The following is a 20,595-nucleotide window of genomic DNA, read 5'->3' on the forward strand; positions in this document are numbered from 1 at the left end:
GCTCCCGCCTCCCTCCCTCGTGTTCCCTCCTGCCCAGCCTCCTCCCTCGATCCCGGGCTGGATGACTGAGGCATTTCAGACATGGACTGAGCCAGAGCGAGCGAGCAAGAGAGCGAGCTCCGGGGCTGCTGCGATCTCTCGATAAGCCACCTAGAGGCGACTCGGTGCGCGCGCTCCCCAGTGGCTCCCCGCCCTCCCTCTGATCATGTTGACATATTCACAGGACAGGCAGTAGTACCGTTGCGGCGCTGCGACGTTACAGTTTCCGACACCTTCTTTTTATAACTCGGCTCTATCCCCCAGCACTCGACCTGTGAAAACCACGCCTATGCAGCAACACAATTGGTCCGAAAGCGTCAAAGAGCCAATCAAGAGGCCTCCGGCTCCCCGCAGCCCACAGCAGAGCCCGACCTTCTAGACCGCCGAGCAGACGCCCGGGGAATTCTAGAGGCGGAGGAGGGTGGCGAGGAGCTCTAGCTGGCTTTCTTTCGCTCCCTCCCTCTCCTGGCGCTCCTTCTCCCACTCCGGTCTCTCTCTCTCTCTCTCTCTCCCTTCTTTTCATTCCCCTCCTCCTTCCCCCCCTAAATCCTCCCAGCCCTGCGCGTCTGGACGCTGATTTAGGAAGGGAATTCGCTCACGTTTTAGGACAAGGAAGAGAGGCGCGGGAGCAGAGCACACACAGCAAGATTCGGATTGAAAACCAGACACCCTCCGGAGGCTCGGAGCGGAGGAAGGCGGAGGAGAAGGGCGAACGGAAGCCCGCGTGCAGTTCAAGTTTTGATAGCGCTGGTAGAAGAGGGCTTCCATCAGAGATTTTTTTTTTTTTTTTTTTTTTTTAAGGAGAGAGACTTCTTTTTTTTTTTCCTCTCTCTTCGCTCGCAGTTCCAGTCGGTCTAGCGCAACTGCAGACGCCTCCCTCGAGCCAAAGGGAAAGGCTAGAGACGGGGGGGCGGGGGAAGAAGAAGGAGAAGAAAAGGTAAAAAAAAAAAAGTCTCCTAGGAGAGCCGTCCGCATTGGCAACAAAGAACTGGGGGCTGGGGAGCGATCGCCGGGACCCAGGGCAGGCGTGTCTATTTCGAGCCAAGCAGCAGGGCTCCGGCGCGAGTCCAGACCCTGCTCGCTCCCCTCGCCTCGGAAACCGACTTCCAGGAGCGGCTTTTTGGAAACGCCAGACACCGGGACAGTCACCCAAGCGACTATGTCTCCTGATTTCTCGCCTTGCCCTCTTTAAAAGCGGCCTTCCCCTGCCCCAAAGACACTTCCCACTCTTCACTTTGAGGTGCTTTCGTTGTGATCCTCCCACCGCCTTTTTTCTTTCGCTTTTTTCCCCCCCTCCAAACTATGCGCTGCTGTTAAAAAAAAAAAAAAAAAACTAAACTAAACAGCAGCTGCGGACTTGTCCCCGGCTGGAGCCCAGCGCCCCGCCTGGAGTGGATGAGCCTCTCCATGAGAGATCCGGTCATTCCTGGGACAAGCATGGCCTACCATCCGTTCCTACCTCACCGGGCGCCGGACTTCGCCATGAGCGCGGTGCTGGGTCATCAGCCGCCTTTCTTCCCCGCTCTGACGCTGCCTCCCAACGGCGCGGCGGCGCTCTCGCTGCCCGGCGCCCTGGCCAAGCCGATCATGGATCAATTGGTGGGGGCGGCCGAGACCGGCATCCCATTCTCGTCCCTGGGACCTCAGACCCATCTGAGGCCCCTGAAGACCATGGAACCCGAAGAAGAAGTAGAAGATGACCCCAAGGTACACCTGGAGGCCAAAGAACTTTGGGATCAATTCCACAAGCGGGGCACGGAGATGGTCATTACCAAGTCGGGAAGGTAAGCAAGCCACGCACCCTCCCCGCCCCCACAACTCCCCTAAGCGACTGGAGGTTTCTTTTCTCCTTATAATTTATCTTCTCCCAGAACAGTCGGTTTACCAGTTATTTGACTTAGAGGAAAACTTAGTCCCCCCCGCCCAGAACTGTGTACAGAAACCTCCCCGGCCTTGCCCCAGTGATAGGAAATTTCAGCTTACCTGGGCGTCTGCAGCGGGTGGTTTTTCCTACCTGGTCTGCATACCGGATTCTCTATGGGATAGGTAGAATTTTTCAGTGGTACGCAGATACCTTCTGCAGGAAGAAAGAAAAGTACCCCCATTGCAGGAAAACTCACTGTGCAAACCTTTCTGGACCATCCCTGTGTCTTTGTAGATGTTGTATTTTTGTCTGTTTCATTTACACTGAACAGCTCTTTTTGTTGGTGTGGTAGTGGGAGGCCTGGCTGAAACTGCCCTGCCCTTTCAACCCTCCAGCCTAGCTTCTGGATCTGGAGGGGGCCTGAGCCTGCCCCCTGCCAGGTTTAGAGAGAAAGCGAAGGGGATTTGGGGCTTGTCCATGCTGCTTCGTGTGTCTGTAATCAAAGGGAGAGTTCAACAGGCAACTCTGGATGATTCAGATTGTGTTTGCAGACCCAAGGAGCCAGAAGGGAGACACGTACTGCTGTTTCATATGCGACTATATTTTACATACTGTTTAGAGGTCCTGGCCTGACCAAAGCGTGCCTGTCATTTAAAGTCACTAATTTTTTTTTTAATGACATTGAAGTCTATCAAGGCATACAGTTGAAGGCATAAAAGGAAAATCTCCTCTTGTCTTTAGCTCTCTGTGTCTTTCCAAGCTGAACGAGGCCAAAGTTTGCCACTTATCCTCCAGCCCAGAAGACAGTTTCATAGTGATGCATTCCCCGCTCCCTTTTAAGTCAAAAGTACAGAATGCTAACACTTCAGGGAAATAAAGACCAGTTTGGTGGTGGAGTCTTGTAGTTTGGGTCTGGTCCCGAGCAGTGGGGGTAATGTGGTTAGCAGCGCGCTAGGCAGGCTGGTGATCAGGCCTCTGAGTCCACCCCAGTCTACAGAATTCCTTTCGAGAGCTCACCGAAGTAGTTTCATTTCGCCAGCATCGGGATTACTGTTCCACAGCCGAGAGGGGTCCCGACTTGACATTTCTTTTCTTGATCCGTTTAACATTTTCTCATCCATGGGTGGTGGAAAATTCTAGCCTTGATTAACCAAAGTCGACTAAAATCCTGCCCCAAGCTGTTTAGAACTAGACACTGGCAGGAAAAGGCATAAGCAAAAATTTACCTCTAAGGAGGGCAACCTAAAAAGTCACACAGGGGACCAAAAATTACAAGGAATTATTAGATAATGTAGAGAAACCCAGTGCCCCTTATTTACTTGTTTTGAATCTTGGGCCGTTTAAAATAGAGACATTGAAGCGTATTTAATTCTTCTGTTGCTGAAGGAAGCAATTTTGCACCCAGTCGTCATACTCTGAACCAGTGCAAGATCATCCTTTGTAACAGAAAGTTTTAAATTTAATTGAAGTATTTTAGCATAGAGGATCAAACCCAAGATTCTGAGTGATTTTTTTTTTTTTCCCGTTTCTTTTCTTCCCTCTTCTCTCCCTTGTAGGCGAATGTTTCCTCCATTTAAAGTAAGGTGTTCTGGGCTGGATAAAAAAGCCAAATATATTTTGCTGATGGACATTATCGCTGCGGATGACTGTCGCTATAAATTTCACAATTCCCGGTGGATGGTAGCAGGAAAGGCTGATCCTGAAATGCCGAAGAGAATGTACATCCACCCGGACAGCCCTGCTACTGGGGAACAGTGGATGTCCAAAGTTGTCACTTTCCACAAACTGAAACTCACCAACAACATTTCGGACAAGCACGGATTTGTAAGTTTCACTGCTTGCCTTCCTAAAATTTCCTGTCTTCTCCCTAGCAAAGGCAGTGCTTTCCGCTTCCAGGTAAAATCAGTTTCTCCCTCGCTCTCAGTTACAAAGCATAGCAAACTTGTTCGATCCACAGAGAATTCCGGGGTGTTTCTCTTCGGATAATACAAGGCCTGGCGTTCTAAAATAAGTGAGGGGCGAGAGAACTTTATCGGCTCCTGTTCCGTGGCAAGGCCAGGTCTTGGTAACTGCTTGACCTGACAGGAAAGTTAAAAACCCATCGTGAAGATGGAAAATTAAAGTTAGGTGTTCGTAAAGGATTTGTTTTACGATATCATACTTCTATTTTGAAACCGGTCATAGTATTGTTTGGGAGGGTTTTAAGGTTTGAAACCTCGACTCCGTTGGTGAGACGGTGTGGGTACAGATTTTGAAAGATTTTCTTCCCTTGGACTAAAAAAGAATCTGGCTCAGGTGAAGGTCAGGTTTACCAGAAATGAGACCTAGATCTCCCGGTACAAAAATTGTATGTGTGTTTCAAGTATATATATGGATTCAGTGCGGGAGTCCCTAGAAACTTTCCAGAGACTTAGATTGCTTGTAAAAGTCAAGCAAGGGACCTTTTGCCCCCTGCCCCTACGCCTCCCCAACATTTCAATAAAATAAACAGAGTGATAAGTGAGGAATAAGCAGAAAGATTAGGCCCAGGAAGACATGAATGGCATGGACATATCTTCAGCAAGCAGGAATTGCATTTGAAGCCCTTGATTTGATTAAGGCATAAATATTCCTCTCTAGAGTTCAGCCTTTCAGGGCTTTAAGTGGATTGGGCTCATCAATTAGTGGGCGCTTAAAGGACTGAATCATTTTGTAAATTAAAATGCATGTTTTTCTCTATCTTTTAAGACTTTGGCCTTCCCAAGTGATCAAGCAACGTGGCAGGGGAATTATAGTTTTGGTACTCAGGTAGGCTAGGGTTCAACAAAGCAAACTTAGATGGTGAGGGTGGTGGGGGGAGGGCACCCTTTGGAAACTGAGGAGCAATTTGGATTCTCCAGAATGTAACATGTGGGGAGCTGAAGATTCCCACCGAGGTACTCCGAGAAGGTGGGCTCCCTGGTGCCGTTGGTGGGGTAGACGTCAGCCTGGCAGGGGTCCTAGGAACCCATTGGTCTTCCGATAAATCCTCTTGTGATGTGTTTCTCTCCTCTTCCGGCCCCTGCAGACTATACTGAACTCCATGCATAAATACCAGCCCCGGTTCCACATCGTGAGGGCCAATGACATCTTAAAACTTCCTTATAGTACTTTTCGGACATACTTGTTCCCCGAAACCGAATTCATCGCTGTGACTGCATACCAGAATGATAAGGTAACCAAAGTTGCTTTCCTTTTTAATGGTGATATTAACACCTCCCCACCCCCACTCTCATCCCTTAAACTGCTTTGGGGCGAGGATGAGAAAGTTGTAAGAGCATTGCAATGGGAGTCTGATTTTTCTTTTGTGATTTGACTTTCAGTGGAGCTTGGGGGGAAGGGGGCAGTGGCACATAGCAGAGGCAGAAAGAAAACTAAAAAAACTTAACCAGCTAGGGATCCAATGCTGAGTGGAAGAAAAAAAAAAAAAAAAGCCAAACTAACACTGCCAGTGAGAAACTCCTGTAACCACCTTAAGGTTGCCTGCCCCACCCCCACCCCGAGCTTTCCCCTGTCTGTTTCAAGGTTCCTCCTCTTTTCATTCAGGAAGAAGGATCCAGAAATCAGGTTAGAAAGGAACCAGCTAAAAATTGAAGGCAAAAGCCGGTAGGGATCTTGGGAGGGGAGTCTCAGCGGAGACCAGATTTTCTCCCCTAGCCAGAAATCCCGAGTAGCTGGTCTGGTTTTTATTACCTTTTATGCTGCTGTGTTTTTTATGGTGTGTGTGTGTGTATGTGTGTGTTTGGAAAAAAACTACTCTGATCACAGGGTCATGCTAATTGAGTTGTCTGAGGCTTTTGAGATGAGATGACCAAAGTTACCACTTCATTTGAAGGTTTTTTTTTTTCCCCTCCCTGGGCCTGAGGCCGGGGATTAGGAGTACCCCCAAATGGAAGAGCAGACAGCACCTGGTATGTAAGCTATAGTGGCCTGAAGGTCATGGGTGTGTGCACAGAGCAACACAGAGAAAGTGCTACGAGGCCACCAGTCTCCAGCATGGCTGTTAGCAGGCAGTTACTGGGGGTAGGGGTGAGGGTAGGGGGGCGGGGTGGGGGGGCACCTGAGGACCCCTGCTCTTCAACTTCTGAACCCTGGTCCTCAGTGCCAATCCAGCTCACCAAACAACGCCGCCTTACATTTTGATTTCACTCTCACTATGGGTGGGTCCTCTGTGGCCCACTGATGGGGTGTTGCAGTTATGTTTCCTTCATCTGAAGACTAAAGACATCAAGGTCTCCTCTCCCTGAAAGAAGTACAAACAGGAATTGACTCCAAGAACAAGAATCCATCCAGGGGCCCTTTTTCCACCTCCAGCGAACTCTGTGTACATCATCCCCTTCCTCTGCCTCTATCCCAGGAAAGGGATTTGAGAGACGACATCCGACTTTTTCCTTAGCGTGTAAAATGCACACTCCTTCTGGACCCAGTACCCTGTGAATCTAAGTTGTTAATGGAATAATAAAATATAGCATTTTTGATCAAAGCAGCCACGGGCCTTCTCCACCTAATGGCAGTGGCAGGGGCATATAAATGAAAACAAATGTTTCCAGCAGTCATTCGGTCCTTTTAAATCTGTAATTGTCAATATTGTAATTCCTCAAACACGTCCCCCCCACCCCCAACACCCAGCAAAAAAAAAATCAAACCCAGTCCAGCACAAAGGTAGTGAAATCCCATAAATCTTTTTATTAGATGTACAGAAAAAGTTGGAAGGTGTGCTGTGTGAATGTATGTGCATGTGTTTGGGCAGGAAATATACCATAACATATTTTATGATCAATTGCCCTATATATAAAAAAAAATCAAAATGAAGGCATAATTTTAAGATCCACAGGTTACCCTTTTGACAACTTTTCCATTTCTAAGCCCATGTGGTTGGCTGCCCAGGCAGGATCATTGCAGCCCAGAATCCCTGGTTTGCCCTCCTATAGGCAACGCCACGGAGAAGGCAATGGCACCCCACTCCAGTACTCTTGCCTGGAAAATCCCATGGACGGAGGAGCCTGGAAGGCTGCAGTCCATGGGGTCGATGAGGGTCGAACATGACTGAGCGACTTCACTTTCACTTTTCACTTTCATGCATTGGAGAAGGAAATGGCAACCCACTCCAGTGTTCTTGCCTGGAGAATCCCAGGGACGGGGAAGCCTGGTGGGCTGCCGTCTATGGGGTCGCACAGGACACGACTGAAGTGACTTAGCAGCAGCAATAGGCAATGCCAGCCATCGCACAGGTTCCTTTGGTTTTCCTCCCAGGCCCCCTCAAACTTCTGCTGTGTTCTCCTCTCTCTCTTTAACCTGGCATATCCAAATGACTTCTCCGGTTGGAAGTCAGGTTTCACATGGATCATTTGAGTTGGGGGGCAACCTCTGGGAACATTCTAGAAAATGAAGCCAATATCTCTTTCTTGCTTGTGTCTCCTCCTCTAGATAACTCAGTTAAAAATAGACAACAACCCTTTTGCAAAAGGTTTCCGGGACACTGGAAATGGCAGGAGAGAAAAAAGGTGAGCTGTGGCAGTCATTTCTCACACAATTTAGAAAATCACTTTTCTGAGACCTAGGACTCAGCTGTTAGAAGTGGGATGCAGGCCCTTTTCTTGAGAAGGGTGGTGGAAGGGTAGAAAACAATTTACTCCCCCTTGATCAAGAGTCTAAAGATTTCACTACACTACTTTTTCTTCTTCCTCCATATTACCTTAAAGAAGGTCAGCTAGGCCACCCCCATAGATGTCTCTGGAAGAAAAGTATCAGGAATAACAGATTATATACAGACCCCTATTAATTCCTAATTAATTTAAGTTCATTCTGGGCAAGTCCCAGGAAAGGACTAAGCCATTCACAAAACGCTGTGGAATTTTTGCAATCTTGTCTTACAAATACTCTCAGACAGAACCTAGGCCCCTGGAGACATATATGGCTCCCTCCTTCTGTGGGGACATGTATCATTTTGCATTAAGCTGACAGCTGGATGGTATATAAAAGAAGCTCTCCCCTCCCCCACTCACTTTCAAAGAATTTTGAAAATCTAGAAAATCAGCACCAAGTTTTAACCTATCCCCTGGGGGAATGGGTGGGCATTAAAAAATAATTTCTCACCTAGATTCTTTTTCAGTCCGATTAATGTGTTGGTGAAACGATTACAGTAAAGTACACCATGAAATAACCACTTCCTCCCAATCTTAGCAACCAGTCCAGAGCTGGTCTGCTGTTTGTGTTCACTACTTTGAGTCCTCTGTTCTCGTTGGTCTGTGAGGCTGGCTGCTCAGCCGATCTGGCCAGCTCCCATCTCCCCTCTTGCTCTTGGCTTTTAAAGAGCAAGCCCCAGCCAGTGCCCCTTTCCTAGGGAAACCCTCTGGTCTTGAATACAAGCCTTCTTCCTCCCTCCCTCCCTCTGGGCTACAGTCTTCAGCCCAGTCCCAGGGTTCCGAACAATGCTTGGATCCTTGTGGCCGCCCCCCGGGGCACAGAGATTTCTGGGAATTGGTGTCATCCTGGGTGCAGGCCGGGCGAGGTGTGTGTGCCCAAACCTTTTGGAGAGGGTGAGGCTTTGGAGAGGGGGGAACATCCTCTATAATGCCGGGTGTCCGCTTCTGCCACAGAAAGCAACTCACCCTGCAGTCCATGAGGGTGTTTGATGACAGACACAAAAAGGAGAATGGCACCTCAGACGAGTCCTCCAGCGAACAGGCCGCCTTCAACTGCTTCGCCCAGTCCTCCTCCCCGGCCGTGTCCACTGTAGGAACATCCAACCTCAAAGGTGAGCCTGGCCACCTCTGACTTCTCAGATTTCTCCAGGTCTTGGAGGTTTGAATGAAGAGTTGGGACCTGGGAGCATCCACCAGGGAACCTGCCCCTCCAAAGCTTTAGATCCTTCTAGAAGTTTGTAAAACGGAAGCCAAATCTCACCAAGGGTGATCAGGGGTGTCCCCAGCCCCTCAAAGTTAGTCTGAGCTCTCAGATTCCTTTCTCCCAGACATTGGTCTGGCAGGGATGAGGGGGTGGTCTCTCTGTTCCTGTGTCCCCTCTGGGAGTGGGGGGCTGGAGCAGCCCTCTCTTTTGTACCTCCAACCAAGTAACAACTGATTTTTTTTTTAATATCTTTGAACTCTAGCTTAAAACATGTTGAGCTGGCAGGGGGTGGGGGGGGGCACAGGAGATTCTCTGCCACTTGGAACAGGGAAGGGGGCTGAGAAAAATTCAGCTCTAGAGCCACCCTAGACCTACGATAGGAGATGGAGCCCTGAGAGTGGGAGCTGGGGAGGGCAGGGGTGGAAGGGGAGGAGCTGCTCGGATCCTCAGTTGATTTCCTGTGTTTAAAGAGCAAGAACTATTTATTTGGAAAGACACACATGCTCTCAAGGGGAAGAAACCTGTTTTTTAAGTGAAATAAAATGAAAGTCCTTTATGTCTTCAATCTGTTTAAGCTTTAAACACAAAATGGGATCGCTTTTTCTTTTTTTCTTTTTTTTCTGGTAGGACACCCACAGAGGGTGTGGTGAGAGCAAAAGAAAATCTATGATTGTCTCCAGGCAGTGAGCCCCCCGCCCTCCCTCAGCCATCACCCATCTCTGTCTGCAGAGACAGGCAAACAGAGAAGGCTCCGGGGAGTGTGTGTGTTGGGGGATGGGTGTTCAAGTCTGCCACTGCCGATTCAGACGTCAGGGTTCTCTCCAAACAAATCTTCCTGAAAGAGTCCACAAATCTGTGGAAGGGACTGAAATCAATCATTCAGGGAACAAAGCGGGTAACTAGAAAGTGTTCCTGCCCTGAATTTTAGTGTAAATCAGTTTTTATTTTTTTTTAAGTGAATTTGCAATCCAGTGGGGGGAAAGGCCAGTAAAGGCTTTGTCTGACCTAGTAGGAGATCAGTCCACATGTATAAAATAGTAAAATTCACTACTGCAGGGAGGATTGCGGCTCTAGCTAGAGACTTGAAATACATGACTAGCTGGTGGAACCCTTCCTCCGAAGTCTGAGGTATTGTCACACTCCCACTTTGCAGATGAGAAAACTGAGGTGCAGAGGGGTTAAGAGGCTTTCCCCGGGTTGCACAGCTGGGAAGTGGCCGAGCTGGGGATTCCAAGTGGGGCACTGGAGTTGTGCTGGCCCAGGTTTTAGAGCTAACGCCCTTCCGCCTGGCTTGTGTTCCCCCTCCCGCGGTAGATCTGTGTCCCAGCGAGGGGGAGAGCGACGCGGAGGCTGACAGCAAAGAGGAGCACGGCCCTGAGGCCTGTGACACGGCCAAGATATCCACCACCACGTCGGAGGATCCGTGCAGGGACAAGGGCAGCCCGGCCGTCAAGGCGCACCTCTTCGCGGCCGAGCCCGGCGGCCGAGCCCGGGACAGCGGGCGGCTTGACAAGGCGTCGCCCGACTCGCGCCACAGCCCGGCCACCATCTCGTCCAGCACCCGCGGCCTGGGCGCCGAGGAGCGCCGGAGCCCGGGCCGCGACAGCGCGGCCACGTCCAAGGCCGCCGAGGAGGCGCGCGTGCTGCCGGGCAAGGAGGCCTTCGCGCCGCTCACCGTGCAGACGGACCCAGCCGCCGCGCACCTGGGCCAGGGCCCCTTGCCTGGCCTCGGCTTCGCCCCTGGCCTGGCCGGCCAGCAGTTCTTCAACGGGCACCCGCTCTTCCTGCACCCCGGCCAGTTCGCCATGGGGGGCGCCTTCTCCAGCATGGCGGCAGGCATGGGGCCCCTGCTGGCCACCGTGTCCGGGGCCTCCACAGGCGTCTCGGGCCTGGATTCCACGGCCATGGCCTCGGCTGCCGCGGCGCAGGGACTGTCGGGGGCGTCGGCCACCCTGCCCTTCCATCTTCAGCAGCACGTTCTGGCCTCTCAGGTATTTATCAGCTGCCTCTGTAGCCCCTCCTTCCATGCACTCTCCTTTGCCTGCCTTTTAGAACCAGACCCTCACCAAGTCTCCCTGCCTAATAATAACTTATTATTATTACTAGGGGCAAGGCTTATTTCACTGATTCATCATAACCTCACACCCACCCCCTCAAAACTTAAGAAAACAATTTTCCCCCTAAGTTAAGGGCTGTGTCTAGCAGAGTAACTAGGTGGTATAATAGATAACTCTCCACAGCATTTCCTTTGTGCCAGGCACGCTCTTCTCAGTGCTTGATCTATTCTGTTTTTCGGTGATCCTATGATCACCTCCACCTTCTAAATGAAAGAGCAGAGCTCAGAAATGTTGAGTAACTTAACCAAGATCACACAGCTGGTAGGTAGGTGGTGGACATGAGTCTCTAGCCCTAGGCACTCAGACTCTGGGGGCCTTTTCCAGGGGCTGTGATTTTAGCTTCAGAGTTGAAATGTCTCTTAAATGTTTTACAGCCAGCCCTCCCCCAAGACTAGGGAGAGATCATGGCTTGGGGATGGGAACTGACTCCCTGCAGATGAGTTGAGTCTGTACCCTCCAATATGAAGCTACTTCCCTGCCCCCTCCCATCCCTCACTGCAAGCAGGCCAAGCTGCTTCCCAAAGGGTTAATAGTTTGTGCACACGTGGGAAATGTCAGAGGACAGACTGGGGCTATGGCAGGCCTAGCAGCCTGTGTAAGGCTGAGACAGCTGTGTAGGGACTCCGGGCAGCTGTGGGGAGACATTTCAGGCGGCTGGAAGTGCTCTGAACCTGGGCAAAAAGATTCTATGAGGTTTTCTGCACGCCCTTGCCTTTTGCCTCCTCCCCTCCAGGGAGGAGGGAACCAGAAAAGGGCTGGCTTCTGCCCTTCTGCCATCCCTCCCATCTCTTGATCTAGCCCTTTCTGGAGCCATCACTGGTAGGTAGGTGACAGGTGGGTGAGGGGCTTCCTGGCTCAACAAGTAGTAACAGTACTACTGAGGCAATGGGTCCAAGCCAGGGCCCCAGGATTTGAATTCTGCTTCTGCCACTTGCTAGCTGAGTGACTTCCTATACTGGGGCCTACCTCAGTTTCTCCACTTTTAATATCTGGGGCTCCACCAGCATATCTGGGGCTAGATGATTTCTCCATCTCTGTTCATAGCAAATACCCTTTACTCTCTCCCCTTCCAACTTGCCCTCACCCCTTTGCCTTTTGCTGAAGGATCTTCCCCAGATTTATTTATTTTTTTAGAAACTTCTAGAATGGAGTGGAAGGGCTGTGAGGTGGGGCAACAAGAATTGGCGGGGGGGCGGGGGGGGGGTGGAAATATATGTCCAATAGTTTATGCCCTCTGGTTTTCAGCCAGCTACTTTTGTGGGGTAGACTGTAGCCCCATTTAACAGGTGGAACAACTGACTGATGGGAGAATTTCCAGCAGTCTTGATGGCCAAGCACCTTATGTGAAGCATATTGCAGGCGGCAGCAGTTCATTTCATACCCACAGAGTCCCCCGAAAGAATACGAGTTGTTGAACTTTTCCGTTTTTGCCATACAAGAAAGCTGAGGCCTAGGGAGTACTTTGGCTTAGAGTAACACAGCTCAGATTTGGGTCTAGACGCAGAAGTTGGAGCGTCCTGCTCCCCATCCCAGGGAGTGAGGTTAAGGACTCATCCGAGGGGATGGTAGGGGGTGGAGGAGGGGTGGTGGATGAGGTCGGCTCCTCCCCACCGCGCAGGCCCCGCTTGCTCACTCTGTCCTGTTGTTCTCCTCCTTGCCCAGGGCCTGGCCATGTCGCCTTTCGGAAGCCTGTTTCCTTATCCCTACACGTACATGGCCGCAGCGGCGGCCGCCTCCTCGGCGGCAGCCTCCAGCTCCGTGCACCGCCACCCTTTCCTGAACCTGAACACCATGCGCCCGCGGCTGCGCTACAGCCCGTACTCCATCCCCCTGCCGGTGCCGGACAGCAGCGGCCTGCTCACCACCGCCCTGCCGTCCATGGCCGCCGCCGCCGCCGCAGCGGGCCCCCTCGACGGCAAGGCCGCCGCCCTGGCCGCCAGCCCGGCCTCGGTGGCCGTGGACTCGGGCTCGGAACTCAACAGCCGCTCCTCCACGCTCTCCTCCAGCTCCGTGTCCTTGTCGCCCAAACTCTGCCCGGAGAAGGAGGCGGCCACCAGCGAACTGCAGAACATCCAGCGGTTGGTCAGCGGCCTGGAAGCCAAGCCCGACAGGTCCCGCAGCGCCTCCCCGTAAACCCCTCCCCAGAAAAGTCTCTTCATTCCAGTCCAATCCAGTCTGCAGTGCACTTTGTGGGATGTCACATAAACCCCGGGCGTGCAGTGAGGTCAGCCCTTTTTTGTGCAGCCTTGTCTGGGAAAGGGGTGCTGGACTCCCTGGAGAGAATGTGCTAGAAACAGGCCCTGTCTTCTTGGCTGTGGTTTATACATCCGGGATCTGGCTCAGAAACGTCCCAGTTGCATTGAGCTGTTGGGGGTAGGAGTTAAAGCCTTGGCGGCCAGAGCAACTCCTTGGGGGCTGGTCTGGAAGCTGTGGGAAGATCCGAGGTAGCCAGGCCCCAGGAGGGGAGGTGTTGAAAAGTTTCTCCCCCAGTGAAGATATATATATATATATATATATATATTTTTTTTTTTTCCTTCACCGTCCCAAGTGGAAACACAAAATTGAAAAAAAAAAAAAATACTGGGGACAAATGGATACATTAACATGATTCTGTTCGTGAAGATTAAAAACTTTCTAGTGACGTGCATATCAGTTCTAAATAAATTACTGGGCAGCATTGTTTGGGGAGGGAAGTCTCTGCCATTCTTGTTTAGTCTCTATTAAGGAAATCTGTGTCTTTTTAATAATTCTTGTGATGTTTTAAGAGCTCTAGGTCTCTTGCATGTTCCACAGTAATGTATTTGTGGGTTTTATTTTTGAATGCTTGCTTTTAGAGAGAAAATATGACCCCTTATCTTTTCCTAGATCATTGACAACCTTAAGGGGGATGGCTTAAAAGGAAGGGATGGGGAAGATACCAAAAATGAATTTATTTTATCTAAGTTCTGTAGCAGGATTCATGTTGTCCCTCTGGCAGTTCTTTTCTGTTTCCTGTATATGCAATAACAAGGTTTTTAAAAAAAAAATAAAGAAGAAGCGAGACTATTAGACAAAGTATTTATGTAATTATTTGATAACTCTTGTAAATAGGTGGAATATGAATGCTCAGAAAATTAAACTTTAATTTATTGACATTGTATATAGCTCTATGTAAATAAGATTGCAGCTGTCAGGTTTTGTGGTTTTGTTTTCCTATAGTCAGTTTTATTTCAAGGTCACAGGATCGCTTTTAAAAGTAGAAAACACACTTTCTGCACCGACACCAACATAGTTTTCAAAAGAGTCATCTGCAAAGAAAATTTCTTTTCTAATGTCCAAAACTGGGGGAAAGTGCTATTTGCCATTTTACCGAAAACTGGGGAGGTGGTGCCACTTCCTAGCCCCACCTGAAATTCCTAAGAGTGTTTTTGAGATTGCTTGGGGCGGGTGGGGGGGTGGAGAGTGCAGAGGCTGTGGTTTGACTTTCTAATTTTTCTTTCCTATTTGTATTTGCTAGTCTCTGATTTCTTCAAAACAAAGTGGAATTGACTACTTACTGTCCTCAGTGTTGATGTTTTGAATTGGTGCCTCTAGAGACATATATTCACAGTTAAAAAGTCAGGTGCTGAGAGATGGTTTAAAGACAAAAATTCATGAAGGTATATTTTGTGTTATAATTGTTGATGAGTTCTTTGGTTTTCTGTATCTCCCCCCACCCCTTTAAAAATCTCATTGAAATTTCAATAAATTTTTATTGAAATGTCTTTGGGCCTCCTGTTAAGTGTTTGGTTTTTTTTTTTAAGGGACCTTTCCTGAAAGTGGAGTCAAGTCTTTCTTCCCTAGCTTCCTTTTTAGCCCCTTCTCTTTGCCTTTAAATAATTAAGACCGCCCCCACTGAACCCAAAAGAGATGTCAGTCAAGTTACAAAGCTAAAAACAAAAGTCCCTTACTCGGCCGGCGGAAGGGAGCCGCTTCAATCTGAAATTACTTTTCCTTGAAATTAGGAAGCAAAACGAGAGGCGGAAGGGGGGCTGATTAGAATTGGATAGAATCGCAATTGCAGATACTTAAGTTTTAATGGAAAAAGAATGTTCGCTCCCTAAGTCAGTGTTTCCCAGCCGAATCCGATCAAAAATGAGTGCGAGGACCGCGAACGTTTTCGTTTGGGGTTCGCTCTTTCTCTGCGCTTCAATCTGAACCATCCAAGTCAATTTTTTCTTGCCCCAGTGTGCAGAAAAGAAAAAACAAAAAAATCTAGCAGACTCTCCCCGCGGCTAGCCCCGGCCTGGCAAGGGAGCAACCCTCCAGGCCGCCCGAGAAAGGGATAAACTCGAACGTCCCCTGGAGTCTCCGGTGTCTCAAATTGGACTAGGCTGACCCAAGGTACCCCCTCCGAGTCCTCAGCCCGGACTGTGCGTGCGACGCGCGGCCAGCTCTGCGCAAACTTTGTGTCCCGCGAGGGAGGAGGGCAGTTTCCAAAAGGTAATTCCAGGGCACATATTTGACCCCCCTCTGAGGGAAAAGTCACCAGGAGGCTGACACCCTCCTCCAGTTCTTCCCTCCAACCAGCCTCCGGGGCTGTTTGGGGAGTTGCCTTTTGAAGTTCGATTTATCTTTGAAACATTCAATAAAAAATGGTGAGGCCGTGACAGTCTTTGGTCTCCTGGCCTCCCCACCCCCAGCCTCGCCTCGGAGGTGTGTGTGTGTGTGTGTGTGTGTGTGTGCTGGGGCGGGCGGGGGGTAGGGTGGGGGTCGCAGGGGTTGGAGGACGGAAAGGTCCTCCAGGCCGTCTCTTGCCCCGGGGGGCCTTGACGTGAGGACGCAGCCGGAGCCTGCCTGGCGGCTGCCTTTCCATTCCCGCCCCCGCCCCCCACCTCCCTGGAGCCCGCCAGCCCGGCCCCAAGTCCCTGTCACCTTAGGGGCCTCTTGAATGGCCGGCGAGGAGGAACCGCCACCCCCCCGCCCCCCACCCCATCCTGTACTTGGAAGGAGATCGAGGTCGAGACCTTTTGGAGAGGGGGCATAGCCCCTTCCATCTCCAACCAGGCACGTGGGGAGCCCACAGCCTCTCCAGCACTGTCTCCCAGGGTGGGAGGGAAAACCACCGGGGTCGGAGGTGGGTGCGTGGGGGAGCTTTGCGGGGCCTGGGGGCCTTTGGGGCGCTAGCTCTCCGAAGGGCCCGAAGATCTCCAGGGCGCGCGCCCTACGCGCAGAAGCTGCAGCTGACCGGGGCTGTTTATTGGCCCAACGATTAAGCGCAGTGCCTGCGCCCCGGGAAAGTGGCAGTCGGTTGGGGGTGCCCGGGAGGCGCTGTCCCTAACCCGGGTGGGGAGAGGCAGAAAACAGCCTCGGCCTCAAGGAGGGAACGAATGCTTTCCTTTCTCGGTCCCGATTTGCTCACCTCCTCCTCACCCCACCCCCAAATTCTCGGACGGTGCTCAGACATGTGGTCAGCCTCTCTACCCCAGTGCTTCCTTTTTTTTTTTTTTTTAATTTAATCTCCCGTGTATCTTATTTGTATATAGTGATGTTAATGAGTAACTCTTGTGGCGCTGATGGACGGGGGGTGAGCGGCTCGCAATCTCTCTGGATTTCGTTGCCTATTACTCACCTGGCGCCGGTCGCAATCTCGCCGCGGGCTTTATGGTGGCGGCGGCCGCTGCGGAGGCCACTCGGGGCCGGCGCCTTCGCCTTTTTTTTTTTTTCCCGGGCTTCGAGTGCCACCTATCTGTCTGGCCCACGAATGCGCCCCGGTGACGGCCGCTTCCTCGACTCCCCGGAGCCTCCCGGGTTCCGGAGCTGGGGTGTTTCATCTTTGCCCCTTCTCATCCTCTCCACCCCCAGCCCGGGCTCTCCTCCTTCTCTGGGCCCCACCCCAGCACACCCCCCACCCCCCCCCCAGCATCGGAAGAAGCCGCCTTCATCTCTTTCCTGAATATCACTTTAACTCCTGTTTGGGCCTCAGATGAGAAAAACAGTCCTTCCCGACTCTGGGTTTCCAAGAGCCTTCGGAAATTCAGTGAAGGGGACACCCTCTCATTATTTTCTCACCAAATACCTTGCTGATCCGTGTAGAAACCTCCACTAGTTCCTCCGACCCTGTAGGGCTGGGCATAACCCGAGTTCCTTATCAGTAGATAAAGAGAGAAAGGATCCCCGCTCCCCAGTCTACACCACTCAGAATCTCCCCTGGATGCAACTCCCTTGTGCCTGGTGCAGTATCTCTTCCTTATTTTACAACGCTGGATTTTTTTTTTTTTTTTTCTGCTTTCTACCCTGGTCGCTTCTACGGGGACGAAAGGCACCCGGCTCGTGGGAGCAGCAGTCCGTAAAGGGCCTGGGCTGGGGTCAGCTACCGCAGCCTGCTGGGCCGAGCGATTTCGTGATTTGTAGATTTAAGGTGACAAATGCCGGTGCCAGCCTGAGCCCTTCGGCCCCCGCCCCTTGGGAAGATCGGCTCCAAGCCTGGCTGCGCCCGGGCGTCTGAGACCGGCGGCGGGGGAGGGGGCAGGCTCTTTTTTTTTTTTTTCCCCTTCTTTTTTTTTTCTTTTTTTGCTGTGCTCTGAGCCGCGGGTGAAGGCGTCCGAGTTCCTGCTGACCTCCCGGCGCTAATTGCAGGGGCCGAAGGGCGCGCTCTAGCAGAGGCCGGGGTCACGACCCTGCGCTCCTTCCTCCCGGGTCCCACCAAGCTCGAGGGAGCCGCGTGTGCGCTCACGGGCGTGCGTGTGCTAGTGTGTGTGTCTGTGTGTAGAGCCTCCCTCTGAATCTGAGCTGTCCTAGAACCCACCCTTCTTTTGTGGGGCAAGTTCCCGGCGGGTAGGCCCTTCCAAAAATTCCATCCAAGAAGGAAAACCCTGGTGCTGACCTTTCCCATAAGCCAGCAGACAGGCAGCCGCCTTTGGGCTCTGCGAGAAGCTTGAAACGCTTCGCGTCCGTGCGCTTTTCTGCCTCGCTGGTTTCCAATTTTGACCTCACGGCAGCCAGCCAAAAGAGTGGCTGTTGGGGTGCAGATGCCAGGCCTCGATCGCGACCTGGCTCTTAGATACAGAACTCTAGAAAGTTCGTACCTATGGGTAATTCTTTGGGCATTCTGGAGCCAGGAGCTACAGGTGTTAGAAGTAGATGCGTGTGCGTCCGCGTGGACTTGTACGTGCCCTACCAGGAGACGTCTCTTCCAATTTGTATTTCGAAGTTGCTGCGCAAGACAGTTCCGGATGTAGATGCCTCTGGTTGTTGTATAATCAAGATGCGTATAATCAAGATGTATATGTTGCAGATGTCGGCGTTCAAAGTACACGAAACAACAATAATAAAATGAGCTGGCAGACCGGGGCACGTGCAAGAGACAGGCACTGGGTTCAGCGCCCCACAAAAGAGATCGCCTTTAACGCCGCCTCACAATTAACCCTATGGTGTGCGCGGACGACCTTTAAGCCTTGTTTTACGAAGTAGGGGGAACGGAGGCTCAGAACCGTGAAAGCACTGACCCGGGAGCGCCCGGGGAAACTGTGAGCCGGCATTTGAGACCAAGTGGGCCCCGGAATCCACTTGAACCACTCAGTCTATCTAGTTCAGGTGGAGGTGTGCTTATATCCCGGATGTAGAGAAATCTATGGGCGGGTGTGTCGGATTTTAGTGTGTGTCTCACCGGGTTTTCAGACGAGAGACCGTTTTACATTTGTTCTGGCGTCTGTCCGGCAGGGCGAAAGTGCAGTTTCTATCTCGGGGTCTCATTCTCTGGCCCTGTCTCCCGGGTCAAGGGAGGAAACCCCACGCTTGGGGCCATGGTTCCCAGGCGGATGCAGCGAAGGTGGAATGGGGACAAACCCCCACTTACAAACGCACGCGGCGGGGCACGCAAGTAGATACCGTGCTCTGGTCCGGATCCAGAGGGGCAGCGCGTTACCATCGCGCGGTCATGCGCCGGGGTGACCACGCTAACTCGTTTCCCTCTCCCGCCGGGTGGGAGGGCGAGACTCCGGCTTTTCTCCGCCGCCCTCGGGTCCTCACCTGCGTCCCTAGCCCTCGCGGTGCTCCATCTGCCCAGGCGCGGAAGCCAGGGACCGCAGGTGGGGACACTCCCTGCGCAGGCATCGTTTTTTCTTTTCTGGTTCGATCCTGAGCAGCTTCCAGGAACTTAAGCAAATTTACTTTCTCTCGTTCTCTGAACTCATTGGTCCCAGGTGGGAGCCGAGGGCTTGGCAGGTGGGGAGATAGATCCTCCGAGAGGCGGGAGAGGGGGCTACCGAGGACGCGGTCCCGCTCAGGAAAGGGGGTGTCTGCTTAGGGAACTGTGTGGCCCAGGCTCCCCAGCCTGGGCATCTGGAGGCCCCAAACACCCGGGGGACCTAGGCCGGGGTCTGGATGGAACCTAGGCGAGGACGTGGCGGGGAGCGGGGGTGACGGGTGAACACAGCACCCCCACCTTGGGCTTGGGTAGGGAATAAGGGCCCCTCGTCCGTGCGCCCCAGGTGCAAGGCGCTTTCTGCCCACGCGGCTGGGATGAAGTCTGGCGGCCTGTGTCCCTCGGATCCTGCAACTTCGAGCCAGTCCTGGGTTAGGGTGAGGGTGAGAGTGTGGGGTACGGGGGAGACTTAGAGAAGGGACATTGGCCCTGTCCAAGCCGTCCGGCTCTCGACACCTCCTCGCCCTCCCCAGTCCAACGATCCGAGTCAGTCAGTCTATTTGAGCTTTTGAAATGCGATCCCCCGCGCCACTTCGGTTTCCCGCTAATGACCCGGGCTCTGGTTTCGGGTTGGCGAATGGCACCCGGAGCTGAGGGCTGCTTCTCCGGGCCCGCGCCAGCCCACCCCCCGTCTAGGCTCTCTTCCCGCCGGCGCCGCGGGCCCAGGCTGGGGCGCCCCCTGGCCCCTTTCAAGGTCCCCGAAGTGTCAAGGACACCCAGGCACGGAACTGACGCTCGGGGCACTGACTTCCTCCCGCTTTTGCGCTTTGCCGCCCACCCTAGTCCCCAGCACCGGCATATTCGATGTCACTCCCCACCCCCTTTCTTTTTGTGCCGGAACCAGGCACCCCTCTCTCAGGAGCTCCTGAGGAGCGCCAGTTGTCGCGGGCCGTTATTTTAGTCGCTCCTACGCCCCAGTCCAGGGTAGGAGCCGGTTTGTCGTGTGGCTGCCAGTGGTGTGCCCCAATCAACACCAGGCCTTGCCCCGGCGCCCCTTCTCCAGAAAGCGCACATCGTTTAGCTACTGGGCATTCTTTAGGGTGAGGGCTCTTAACTGGAGGCCAGGACTCCTGACTTCAGCAGATCCCCAGAAATCATATACAAAAATTTCGTACTTTGTATATATATATACAGATTTAAGGGAGGAAACCCTACAGTTTCCTCAGCTTCTCAGAGGTATATGAACCCAAGCAAATTAAGGTGCACTCGGTGCTTGAGGGACAAAAAGAAATAGGGGGTGGGTTTGGGGAGGAAAACCTCCAGAGTTTAGAGACTCTGGTTTTGTTCGGAGAGTTTGGTTTTGGTCATGTGGAATGTAGCTTTGGGGACCAGCTCCATCTCTCTGTGTATCCATCTTGCTCCCCTTCGGCAAGGACACTGTATCCTGGCTTATTTTGAAGCTGAGCCTCCAGACCCGGAAGGCTTCAGGCAGCGTCTAATTAGCTGACTAATTAATGATATTAACTTATCAACCCAATGATTATGAACAGTCATTATCACTCCCAATGAATTCTGTGTTAATTTCCTGTTGCTAAGGTCACCCC

General features: G+C 52.0%; 1 protein-coding gene across 2 annotated transcripts; it reads left to right on the forward strand.

Annotated features, from left to right (window-relative positions):
• The first annotated feature begins 375 nt into the window (after positions 1 to 375).
• Positions 376 to 14,630, forward strand: TBX3 (T-box transcription factor 3). Of its 2 annotated transcripts, XM_061384913.1 has the most exons (8): positions 376 to 1,823; positions 3,460 to 3,727; positions 4,631 to 4,690; positions 4,950 to 5,096; positions 7,349 to 7,425; positions 8,521 to 8,678; positions 10,085 to 10,761; positions 12,550 to 14,630. In XM_061384913.1, the coding sequence occupies exons 1-8, from the start codon at positions 1,435 to 1,437 to the stop codon at positions 13,018 to 13,020; spliced, it is 2,247 nt and encodes a 748-aa protein (XP_061240897.1). In that variant the 5' UTR covers positions 376 to 1,434; the 3' UTR covers positions 13,021 to 14,630. The 2 variants fall into 2 exon arrangements, with proteins under 2 accessions (XP_061240897.1, XP_061240898.1); XM_061384914.1 differs by lacking the exon at positions 4,631 to 4,690 and having other exon boundaries at positions 407 to 1,823.
• Positions 14,631 to 20,595: the final 5,965 nt, after the last annotated feature.

The sequence above is a fragment of the Bos javanicus genome, chromosome 17 (assembly GCF_032452875.1).
Source record: "Bos javanicus breed banteng chromosome 17, ARS-OSU_banteng_1.0, whole genome shotgun sequence".
Taxonomy (NCBI): Eukaryota; Metazoa; Chordata; class Mammalia; order Artiodactyla; family Bovidae; genus Bos; species Bos javanicus.

Excerpts from the sequence above, each read along its gene's own strand:
- TBX3 (XM_061384913.1), top strand. The coding sequence starts at position 1,435 with ATGAGCCTCTCCATGAGAGATCCGGTCATTCCTGGGACAAGCATGGCC. Across the intron at positions 3,728-4,630 it reads TTTCGGACAAGCACGGATTT|ACTTTGGCCTTCCCAAGTGA; the intron begins GTAAGTTTCACT and ends CTATCTTTTAAG. Across the intron at positions 5,097-7,348 it reads CTGCATACCAGAATGATAAG|ATAACTCAGTTAAAAATAGA; the intron begins GTAACCAAAGTT and ends CTCCTCCTCTAG.